This window comes from Sorex araneus, chromosome 6 (genome assembly GCF_027595985.1).
Source record: "Sorex araneus isolate mSorAra2 chromosome 6, mSorAra2.pri, whole genome shotgun sequence".
NCBI classification, from domain to species: domain Eukaryota; kingdom Metazoa; phylum Chordata; class Mammalia; order Eulipotyphla; family Soricidae; genus Sorex; species Sorex araneus.
In genome coordinates this window covers 94,176,718-94,186,936 of record NC_073307.1, presented here as the reverse complement: position 1 = coordinate 94,186,936, position 10,219 = coordinate 94,176,718, and the positions used below count along the sequence as shown (strand labels likewise).

Sequence of the window (10,219 nt, the reverse complement as noted above, 5' to 3'; positions counted from 1 at the left end):
AGAGACCAGCACTGTGCGCTCCACTGTGTGCTCCCCCGAAAGGCTGAAACAAACAAACGTCACGGTTCAAACGGGGAGAGGGAGGCCGGAGCCATAGCACAGTGGGGAGGGCGTTTGCCTGGCACACAGCCGACCCGGGTTCGATCCTGGCATCCCATAGGGCCCCCCGAGCACCACCAGGAGTGATCCCTGATGCATTAGAAAGATGCAGTGCTGGGTGTGACCCCCAAAAGCAAAATAAAATAATGATATAAATCAATAAAATAAAATGGGTAGAGGGAGGCTGTAGAGATAGCTCGGGGCGGGGGGATGTGCTTCTTGCACTGCGTGGGGTCTTCAGAGCCCCACTCGAGTGACCCCTGAGCACTGCTAGGTGTGACCCCCAAACCAAGAACTAAATAATAATTAAAAGAAATAAAGCGGCATCGTGCGGTGTTAGTTTGCAGCAAGACTGAACAGAAACCCCCCCTCGAAGATCAGCCGACCCCCCCGGGCATCTCTGGGAGCGAGCTGCCAGGCCCCCTCTCTCCCCCCTCCCCAGCTGGAGGACCCCCACCACTGACAGACGGGCGGTGGGTGGCCAGGGGAGTGAAGGGTCCTCAGAGCGGCCAGAGGAGGGCGCGGGACCAGGAGCGGCTGCTAGAGCTCAGAGGGGCCACCAGCCCCGCCACCCAGCGGGCGACATCTGGGGGGACAGGGCGGCCGGAGCAGCGGCTCCTGCCTGGGTGGGGGTGGGCCCTGCCGGCCCGCTCGCCTCGGGGGTCTGCCTCCCCAGGGCAGAGGCCGCTGCTCCAGGGCCCCGGAGCCTCTAGCCTGGGCTGGATCCTGAACATCCACCTGGGGCTTCCCCAGCAGGGCTGAGAGTGCCGAGGGACAGAGGGTCGGACGGACGGACGGACGGGTGGATGGACAGATGGATGGATGGAGAGATGGGCATATGGACGGGTGGATGGGTGGAGAGATGGACATGTGGATGGATGGATGGATGGACAGGTGGATGGACAGATGGACAGACGGGTGAATGGAGAGATGGACAGATGGATGGATGGATGGATGGGTGGGCAGACAGACAGGTGAGATGGATGGGTGGATGGAGAGATGGATGGACGGACGGGTGGATGGACAGATGGACATATGGATGGTGGATGGACGGATGGGTGGGTGGACAGACAGGTGATACTGATGGGTGGATGGACAGATGGATGGACAGATGGGTGGACGGATGGGTGGGCGGACAGACAGGTGATACGGATGGGTGGATGGAGAGATGGATGGACGGACAGGTGGATGGATGGACGGATGGTGGATGGACAGATGGATAGATGAATGGGTGGATGGAGAGATGGACAGATGGGTGGATGGACAGATGGATGGACGGATGGGTGGGTGGACAGACAGGTGATAAAGATGGGTGGAGAGATGGACATATGGATGGTGGATGGACAGACGAATGGGTGGATGGAGAAATGGATGATGGATGGAAGGCTGGAAGGGGTGGATAGAAGGATGGACAGACTGATGGACACGGTGGATGGCTGGACAAGTGGACGGCCGGGTGGACGGATGGATGCCCGGGTGGACAGACAGAGACACACAGGTGGGCGGCCGGTCAGACGGACGGATGGATGGTGGAGGGACAGACGGACGCCTGGAGGAGTGAGTGAGCGAGACAGAGCAGCAGGGAAACCGCACGTTGGGGTCCCACCCAGTCGCCCTCACGCCCCCCCCCCCTGCCTCCCTGGGGTGCCCAGAGGGCAGCTCCTGGGACCGCCAGCTAACGGGGGCCGGGGGGGTTGTCCCTCTCCCCCTGCAGGCTGCTATCGCTACCACTCCGTGGGGCAGGGCCAGGTCCTCCGGCTGAAGGGGCCCGACCACCTGGCCCCCAGCTGCCTGTGGCACCTCCAGGGCCCGGAGCCCCTCATGCTCAAGCTCCGGCTCGAGTGGACGCGGCCCGACTGCAGGGACCGGCTGGCCATGTACGACGCGGCTGGGCCCCTGGAGAGGAGACTCATCACCTCGTGAGTGGGGTGTGGGGGCCTGGGAAGGCGTCCGGGTGGGGGTGGGGAGGGCCTGTGACCTCGGGCCCCTGGTTTCTGGGAGGTGCGAAGCCCACCCTCAGGGAGACGGGAAGAGGGAGCTCGAAGTGGCTGGGTGCTCTGCGTAGTTTCCTTTCGTACCCTGTGCCTCAGTTTCCCAATCTGTAACAAGGCAGTGGCTCAACAGTTGACCCCTGAGGTCAACTGCTCTGGGAGGTGACTTGGATTGCTAGAATACTTCGGAATCAGGCACCCCCCGACCTTCCACGCCCGCTTCCCTGTGGTGGGCCCTCAAGCAAGGTCCTGGGCCGCTGGGCCTCAGTCTCCCCACCTGTAAAATGGGCGCGCAACTGTGCTTACCTTGCAGAGCAAGGATCTGAGTCGCTTCTGCCAAGGTCCTGGCACCCAGTCATGCAAAGGTCGCTCCCGAAACGGATCCATGAGTGGCCAATCATGATCAGTCTTACCGCCGTCATTATCTGTTGCCTGTTTCGGCTGGGGCTGGGCCCAGGGGCCCGCATGCGCCAGCAGCTGTGGGGCCTCAGTACTGAGCCCTTGGGGGAGCTGAGCAGAGGAGGGCGGTCGCGGGACACAGACTAACAGGGTCCAGGGTCCGAGAGCAGGTGGGCGGGGAAACCGCAATGCTCGGGTCTCCCGTGGGGGTCCGCGGGGAGCTGGATGTCCCCCGCTGGACGTGGGGGGGCTGCGGGGTGGGACGGAGTCTCATGTCCCTTCTGACGTGGTCGCAGTGCGCGGGTCCGGGCTGTCGGGGGCCGGACCCTGCTGGGGTCCAGCCCAGCCCGGAGGCTGAGCTGGGCGGGGCTTACCCTGGCCCCGCCCAGGTGCCCTGCTGGCCCCGCCCCTGCTGCCCTACGGGGTGGAGGCCAGTGTCCCCGGTGGGATTCGGGGGATTGGGAGTGGGGAGCAGGCAGGGCGCACGGCCTCTCTCACCTGGGATGCCGCCCGGGGACCAGAGAGGGCCGGCAACTGCCCGCGGACACACAGCAGCTGGCCCTCCGCGCAGGGTGTACGGCTGCAGCCGCCAGGAGCCGGTGGTGGAGGTGCTGGCGTCGGGGGCCGTCATGGCGGTGGTCTGGAAGAAGGCTCTGCACAGCTACTACGACCCCTTCGTGCTCTCCGTGCAGCCCGTGGCCTTCCAGGGTGAGGGCGCCCGACCCCTGCGGCTCCGGCTGGGGCTGGAGAAGAGACGGGAAAGTTCTGGAAGCTCACGCCCCCCCCACGCCCTGTGCCACACCTCCTCCCCCTTCCCCTCTGCCTGCCCCCTGCCCCCTGGGCTTCCCTTCCAGCTCGCCCCTCCCCGGGTGTGGCTCCCGACCCTCTCTGCCCCCCTCCTACCACCAGAGCCCCCCACCCCGGGCCCTCACGCCACCCGCCCAGCCGCTCAGGCCCCTGGGGGGCCCCGTGTGCAGTGCTCCGGCCCTGCCCCGCACCCCTTCCGGGAGCCACAGCCCCGTCTTCAACCGCCCGTCCCCCCCCCCCCGCCTGGGCCAGCCGAGCTGGGCCCCCCCCTCCGCAAGCCTTGCAGGGGTGTGGCAGGGGAGCGGGAATGGGGAGTAGCCGCCTCTTCTCCCCACCCTCCAGACTCCCCTCCCTGACCCGGGCGGACCCCACGTCTGCTCACAGCCACTCACGGCCCCAGCTGGGGTGCGGGCTGCCCCCGGGGCCGCTGACAGACCCCCCACCCCGCGAGGGGGGCCAGAGACCTGGGGAACTTTGGCTCCAGGGGGCGGGCAGGAAGCTGGGGACACTCCCGATCTCTCTCTCTCCCACGCATGGCCTAGGCACAGTGCGCTTCTTCCCCAGCCCCCCATTCTCCCGGACGCCTCCAAGGAGGAGGGCACGCCTGCACCCCAGCCAGGCTGCCTGCACTGCCCACAGTGTCTGGACGGCCTGGGCAGCAGGCACTGTTACGTGCCCATTTTACAGATGAGGAAGTGGAGGCCCGAGGCCGCCTCCCAGTTTCCGGCAGTAGGAGGGGCCCCTCCTTGGGGAGGCGCCGTGTAACCCCCTCTTCTCCCCGTGCAGCCTGTGAGGCCAACCTGACCCTGGAGCGGCGGCTGGAGCCTCAGGGAACCCTCAGCACCCCCTACTTCCCCAGCTACTACTCCCCCACCACGCACTGCTACTGGCATCTCACGGTGAGCCCCGCCGCCCGCTGCCGGCAGAGCACCCCGGTCCTGGACGGGCGGGAGTGGGGGGTCTGCAGCCGCAGCCTGGGCGGAGGGGGCACGGGCTGGGGGTACCACCATGACCTGCCCGCCTCGTCCCAGGACGTGCCCGCTTAGGCTTTGGGCCCTGCTCCTCCAGCAGCCCCGCCCCCGCCCCGCCCCCATGTCAGTCCCGCCCAACACCTCCTCCCCGTCCCAGCCCCCAATGACAGCCACACCCAATCCCCCTAGTTTGACCAGCCCACCCTTGGCCCCGCCCCCATCACTCCACGCCCAATCCCATGATGGCCCCGCCCCCACCACGCCACACCCAATCCCTGCCCAGTCACGCCCACTCTCGGCCCCGCCCCCACCACACCACGCCCAATCCCCGCCCCACGTCAGTCACACCCAATCTAGGCTCCGCCCCCACAACGCCACACCCAATCCCAACCCCGTCCCCATGACGGCCCAGCCCCCGCCCCACTGCACCCAATCCCCCGCCCCACGTCAGTCACGCCCACTCTCGGCCCCGCCCCCACCACACTACGCCCAATCCCAACCCTGTCCCCATGACCACCCCACCCCGCCACGCCCAATCCCCGCCCCACGTCAGTCACACCCACTCTAGGCCCCGCCCCCGCCACGCCACACCCAATCCCAGCCCCGTCCTCATGACCGCCCCGTCCCCAGGTGCCATCCCTGGACTATGGCCTGGCGCTCTGGTTCGACGCTTATGCACTGCGGAGGCAGAAGTACGGGCTGCCCTGCACCCAGGGCCAGTGGACCATCCAGAACAGGAGGTACCGTCCCCCGGCCTCCACCCCGCCGCTTGCAGCCACTGACCTCAGAGGGGCAGTCCAGGACGGGAGGCGGGTGTCCCCGCCGCTGATGCTGCCCTGGCCCACCCAAGACTCCCCGGGACTGTTCTGACGAGGGAGGGGAGCGCTCCTGGGAGTCCGGAGACGTTGTCTCAGAGCTACCGGGCTCGCCGTAGAGGGGAATGGTTCGTCTCTGGCACCCTGAGTTCTTACAGCAGCGCGGTGGCACCCCGGGACTAGAGGGCTCTCCCCTCAGCCCACTGCATGCCGGGGGCAGCCCCTCCCCGCCGCTGGCCTGCGCTGGGGGCTTCCTAGCTGCACCCTCCCTCCCGCGCTCCGTGTGCCTGTTCCGTCATGGTGGGTCCCAGAGGGTGACGTAAGCCCAGGACTCCCAGTACCCACCGAGCCATGGGCAGTGGGGGCACCGCAGCTTCTCCCCGGCCCCGCGGCCAGGAGGGCCCCGCCTGCCACTGGTCCCGAGGCCCCAGGGCTGTGGTGGGGCTAGGGGAGAGATGTCCATCTGGACAGGTGGAATTCGGGTGCCCTGGCGGATTGTGACTCTTAGTGAGGTCTCCAAGCTTAGTGAGGGACAGAAACTGTGGACAGGACACCCCCTCCCCCCCCACACACGTGCCGGGCGGGTGGGGACGTAGGCCTGAGAGGACCAAGCTGACTTGTCTTGCCGCCGTGGACAGGGGCCGGGACCTTAGGGTGCAGAGAAGGGGTGCTGAGTCAGGCAGCAGGACCTGGTGGCAGGGGGCTCCCCTCTGTCCTCTCCTCTCCCACCCCCATCTCATGGGGGTTAAAGCTGCACTCGGGGCGCCTGGTCATCTGGTTTCTGCATGAGACTGAGGCACACCCCCCTTCTCATCTGTCAAACAAGGGCTTGACCAGCCCCAGGGTCCCAAGTTTTTATCATTTACCCAGAACAGGAACTGTCCTGAATCGGTGGCTGCTGGGCTTCTCGTGCCCTCCCGGTCCCGGTGGCTGGAGAGGCGGGGCCGGGGGTACACGCTGGGGTTCAAGTCCTGCTCTTCCCTCCTTGTAAGAATTCGCCTCTCCCCAGCTCAGGGCACTTCTCTGAAAATCAGGCGCGAGCCAGTGTTGGGGTCCCAGAGAGCAGACACCCCTGTAGAGCCCAGGCAGGCACCCCGCTCAGGACTGGGGGGCCATTTCCTGCCTCCTCACCTGCCTGGGAATGAGGGTCCCACTCAGCCCCCCCCCCAGTTAGAGGAGTCCAGGCTGGGGGGGGGGGCAGAGGGCTCAGAGGGAGCCTGGGCCGCTGAGTCCCGGGCCGGGGGCTGCTTGCTGTGTGCCTGTGCATGTGTGTGCCTGTGTGTGCACACGTGTGCCTGTTTGCTTATGTGCCTATGTGTATCTGAACATGTATGTGCATGTGCATGTGTGTTTCTGTGTGGTGCCTATGGGTGCATGTATGCCTGTCTCTGCATATGTGAGCACTGTGTCTGTGCATGTGTGTGCACACATGTGCATCTGCACGTGTGTCTGTATGCAGTGTGTATGGGTGCATCTGTGCAAGTGTGTGCATGCCTGTGCACATGTCCTCGCATGTCTGCGCATGTCTCTGCATATGTGTGCACTTGTGTCAGTGTCTCTGTATATGTGTGTACTCGTGTCTGTGTGTCTGCCTACGTGTGCACGTGTGTCTGTGTATCTCTGCAGAGTGTGCACCTGTGTCCTTGTGTGTGTCATGGTGATTCCCAGGGAGCACCTCTGAGCAGCTGTGCGGTTGGTTCCGTCTCTCGGCCAGGCCTTCCCCAGAGCCCTGCGATTCCTCAGCTCTCCCAGAGCGAGGGTCGCCCCGCGAGTCCCTGTCGATCCTGTCAGCTCCTCTCAGGGGGCCGGGCCCCCCTGCTGAGGGGTGCAGTCGTTCCACTCGGCCCGTCTCCTGTGCGGAGCCGCCCCGCTGCCCGCGATTCTCTGAACGAGCCTTTGTGGAAAGTGGGTGTGGGTGGCAGGGTGTGAGCAGTCCTGGGACGGGCTGAGTTTCCAGGTAGGGGTGGGGGTGGGGGTGACAGTCTGGGACCCAGAGCGCCCCCTGGCGGAGGCAGCTGAGGGGGCTCGGCCCTCCGGGTCGGTGTTGCGGGGAGGCGGCGCCTGTCTCCCGTCCGGGGACCCTTCCTGCCCGCCCTCCGCCGGTGCCTGCTTCTCTCTGACGCCCGGCCCAGCTGCTCCCGTGGAACGAGAAGCGGGGGGACGCGGGGTCTTGGCGGGGCGGTTCCGGCCGCTGCCAGCTGCCCCGTTTCATGGAAGTGGCTGGGCTGGGCGCGGGGGTGGCGCAGCCGCCCGTTCCGAGAAGCCCTGCCAGCTTCCTCTCCTGTGACGTCACTTTTCCTGTGATCTGCCCCAGCCCCCCCCTACCCCCCCCCGCCGCCCGGGGACCTGACCGCAGACCTCCCGAGGCCTGCGAGCGTCGTGTGGTGGCTTCTTTACCCCGAGCTCCGGCCGGGCCTGGCCGGGTGCGAGGTGGCGCGCGGAGGTGGCTTGTTCTCAAGCAAGCCCAAGACACACCTTCAGGGGAGATCGGGCGGCCCCCACTCAGCAGCTGTGGAAACTGAGGCCCGTTGGGGTCGAGTCACGGGCGGGTGGGCAGGAAAACACGACGGGCCTCTAGCTCAGCTCTGCTGCTCCGGAGCCAGTGCTCCGGCCTCCCTGGCAGATGCTGAGTCCTTCCCACGTCAGAGCTTGGCGTCTCTGAGCCTCCCTCCCATCTCACCTGGCCTGAAGGGAGGACCACCCACCCGCCTCCACTCACCCCCGCGCACACCCGTCTCGCCACCTCGGCTTCTCTTCCCACCCACCCGCCTCCTCTTTCTGTGTTTGTGTATTCTGTCACCCACGGGGTGCTCAGGGATCACTCCTGGTGGGCTCGGGGGACCAGGTCAGATTCCAGGGATTGGACCCGGGTGGCCGTGTGCAAGGCAAGTGCCCTCCCCACTGTACTATGGCTCCCGCCCCAGCTACTTATTTCTGGGAGAGGGAACTCGGGCCACCCGTGGCAGTGACCACAGCTTGCCCTGGTTCTGCTGAGGCGGCTCTCGGGGACCATGGAGGGGGATCAACTGTGTGCAAGGCAAGATACGACTACTATCTCACTGTCCCCCCCCCCATTCCTCTGTTCATCCATTCACCTACCTCTCTGTCCGTCCGTCCATCCATTCATCCATCCATCTATCCGTCCGTCCATCCATTCGTGTCCATCCGTCTGTCCGTCCGTCCGTCCGTCCATCCATCCATCCATCCATCCGTCCATCTATCCATCCGTCCGCCCGTCCATCCATCCACCCATCCACCTACCCATCCATCATATACCCAACTACTTACTCTTTATTTACTCATCTTCATCCCCTCATCCTCCTCCATTTCATCCACCCATTCATCTACCTCTCCTCCCTCCCTCCATCCATTCATCCATGCATCTGTCCTTCTGGCCACGCATCATCCACCCCCCTGTCCATGCGTCCCTCCAGCCATCCATGCACCCATCCATCCCCTGATTCACTCACTCATCCATCACTCACCTCCGTTTATTATTTTCTTGTACTTAGCAATTCACCCCCCACTCATCCCTACCAATCCATCCCTCCATGGGCCTGCCCACCCCTCCATCCACACAACCTACCCTTCATTCATCCCCCTGTTCATCTCTCCATCACCCCACCTGGCCAAACCTCCATCCTCCTGTCCGTCCGTCCATCCATCCATCCATCCATCCATCCATCCATCCATCCATCATCCATCCATCCCTACCCTTCATGCATACATCCATACATCCAGTATTTCTCCAACCCTCCCTGCTGGTGGTAGGCATGGGTGTTGGAGGGTCCCCTCCCCTCTCAAGTAAGGCCAGGGAGGTGGGAAAACCAGGCAATGTGCAGACAGAAATGTGCCCTTGGGTCCTGGCTTGGGGGAGCTGAGTCGAGAGGTGGCTTCTGCAGCATTTGGATTTCTGGTGCTCCTGGGAGCGCCGGATCCAGAGCGGACGGACCGTCTCCCTGGAGACTCCGCAGCAGGAACCCAGAACTCAGAGCCCCGAGAGGCCATGAAGCTGGGTTCCTCTCCCGGGGGAGCCGGGAGGTGGGGACAGGGTCCACCTCTGGTTCCCTGCGGCTGGGGTTGCTGGGACTTGCAGAGGAGCCGGAATTGAGATTCTGGTATGAAATGAACCGGCAACTAAGTCTGAACATTAACAAAGAGAGACATGAGGGGCTCAAGCCCTAAGTTGGGTGATTTAGGAACTGAGAGATAGCACAGCGGGGAGGGCGTTCGCCCTGCACGCAGCCAACCCGGGTTTGATCCCCAGCATCCCATACGGTCGCCCAAGCACTGCTAGAAGTAATTCCTGACTGCAGAGGCAGAAATAAACCCCGAGCATTGCCAGTGTGACCCCCCAAAATAAAACAACAACAAAAAGGTGGCTAAGGGGCTGGAGCAATAGCACAGAGGGTATGACGTTTGCCTTGCACGTGGTCGACCTGGGTTCGATTCCCAGCATCCCATATGGTCCACTGAGCACTGCCAGGAGTAATTCCTGAGTGCAGAGCCAGGAGGAACCCCTGTGCATCGCCGGGTGTGACCCCCCCAAAAAAAATAGTTGGCTAAGTTTGAGGCACGGCCTGGACTTCTTGTCCTCCTAAAAGAACCTGCCCCAGGTATTCTGCCATCCTGACCTGTCTCCAGGCCCCCAGGGACCACCTAATGCCACCGTTAAACAGGCTCTCAGGGTAGAGGACTGAGCTGTGGCCGATTCTAGAATTTTCTCTTGGGCTTCAGTAATTACAGGCACCTGGTGGGCCCCATAGCCCTCAGGTTCTTTCTGATTGAAACATGCTTCTCCCCCCCCCGCCCCCGTCCCCCTCTCGGAACCTTCCTGGTCTCCCCATCAACTGCCCAGGACTGTTGGAGGCAGACAGTGCCCCTCTCTGCAAACCTTATTATTATTTATTTTTAATTTTATTTTCCCCTCTGGGACCCTGAAGTCCGTTCAGGAATGTACTGGGCGACGCCTTTCCCCCGCCCCATATTCCCACCCTTCAATCCCTGTCCACTTCCCAGGCGATAGGGACCCAGGATGCGCCTGTATCCACTCCAAAGGCAAAACAGACGAGGACCCTTCTGCGGCTTGCTCTCGCGCGCCCCCTGGTGGCGCCTGTGTGTCTCTGTGTCTTGGGAT

General features: G+C 64.0%; 1 protein-coding gene across 1 annotated transcript in view; it reads left to right on the top strand.

Annotated features, from left to right (window-relative positions):
* Positions 1-10,219, top strand: part of TMPRSS6 (transmembrane serine protease 6) — a 34,386-nt gene that overhangs the window by 15,997 nt on the left and 8,170 nt on the right. The window contains exons 7-10 of the mRNA XM_055141135.1: positions 1,814-2,018; positions 3,061-3,197; positions 4,083-4,195; positions 4,898-5,007. Coding sequence (XP_054997110.1) covers positions 1,814-2,018; positions 3,061-3,197; positions 4,083-4,195; positions 4,898-5,007 — 565 coding nt within the window. The remainder of the gene's footprint in view (positions 1-1,813; positions 2,019-3,060; positions 3,198-4,082; positions 4,196-4,897; positions 5,008-10,219) is intronic.